The sequence below is a fragment of the Acyrthosiphon pisum genome, unplaced genomic scaffold, assembly GCF_005508785.2.
Source record: "Acyrthosiphon pisum isolate AL4f unplaced genomic scaffold, pea_aphid_22Mar2018_4r6ur Scaffold_21874;HRSCAF=25144, whole genome shotgun sequence".
NCBI lineage: Eukaryota > Metazoa > Arthropoda > Insecta > Hemiptera > Aphididae > Acyrthosiphon > Acyrthosiphon pisum.
Genome location: NW_021771386.1, coordinates 819 through 1960, shown reverse-complemented (window position 1 = coordinate 1960; position 1142 = coordinate 819). Strand labels below are relative to the sequence as shown.

Sequence of the window (1142 nt, the reverse complement as noted above, 5' to 3'; positions counted from 1 at the left end):
TAATTGATTTTATATCTCGTAGACTTGTAGCCAAGTAGGATAACAGATTATTTGTTTTATTATAAGGTTACAACTTTTATTATACAATCATTAATATAAATGTTTACAATTTGTAATACTAATAAAACAGCTTATACATTTAAATTGTGATTAATTTATTTTTTAGATGAAAATCTAACAGAATATCTCGAATTGTATTAATTTTATAGTGCTGAATGACATAGTAGTCTTCGCAGTGTGACGCAACAGGACATTTAAAAGTGTATGAACTATTTCCTTCCTTCATCGTTAATGTGTTCAATACATCGTTTTCAAATTTCAATTTTGTGTGTGTGGTGTGTGTGTGTGTGTGTGTGTGTGTGTGTGTGTTTTATGTTTTATGTTTGAAATACTTCAATTCCACAATAATTCATTATCATATATAATATTAAATGATATTAAAATATAACCATATTTTAACCATATATTGTTCTATGATATAACATTGTGATCCACGACTGCTTTATCAACAGCTGCAGCAGCAGGTTGTTTTACGAATTATGATTATACAGCTGTTGACCACGATTATAAAGAACTTTTTTTTTTTTTACTCTTTAAACTTTATACCATTAATAATATTGCATTAATATTTAATAAAAAATAGAAACAAGATTAATTATTTTATTATAATGTTACTACTTTTATTATACAATTATTAAAATATAAATGTTTACAATTTGTAATATTAATAAAACAGTTTATACATTTAAATTGTGATTAATTTCCTTTTTAGTATTTTTGATAATTTTTTTCTTAGAATCTGCTGAAACCCGGTCCAATATTTCTCGAAGAACATCATTGATTTTGTTTGAATGTTTGAATCTTTTGTATCTCTATTAGATGTATGAATTTTAATACTAGCTTCCGCATGTTTCCATCTAGTACAAAAATTCAATATTTAATATATTTTTATTTTACACAATATGTTATAGACCATAGTTTTTTACTAACCTTTCATCTGACGGAATATTTTGAATTGTGTTAATTTTATAGTGCTGAATGACATAGTAGTCTTCACAGTGTGGCGCAACAGGACATTCAAAAGTGTATGAACTATTTCCTTCCTTCATGGTTAATGTGTTCGATACATCGTTTTCAAATTT

At 25.5% G+C, this 1142-nt stretch overlaps 1 protein-coding gene across 1 annotated transcript; it reads right to left on the bottom strand.

The window, feature by feature from the left end:
- Nucleotides 1-745: 745 nt before the first annotated feature.
- LOC115033068 lies at nucleotides 746-1142 on the bottom strand (the record flags this gene model as incomplete). Its single annotated transcript, XM_029492603.1, is given in 2 exon segments — nucleotides 746-917; nucleotides 991-1142. Coding segments are annotated over 2 exon segments (324 nt in total), but the record flags the coding sequence as incomplete, so codon positions are not given.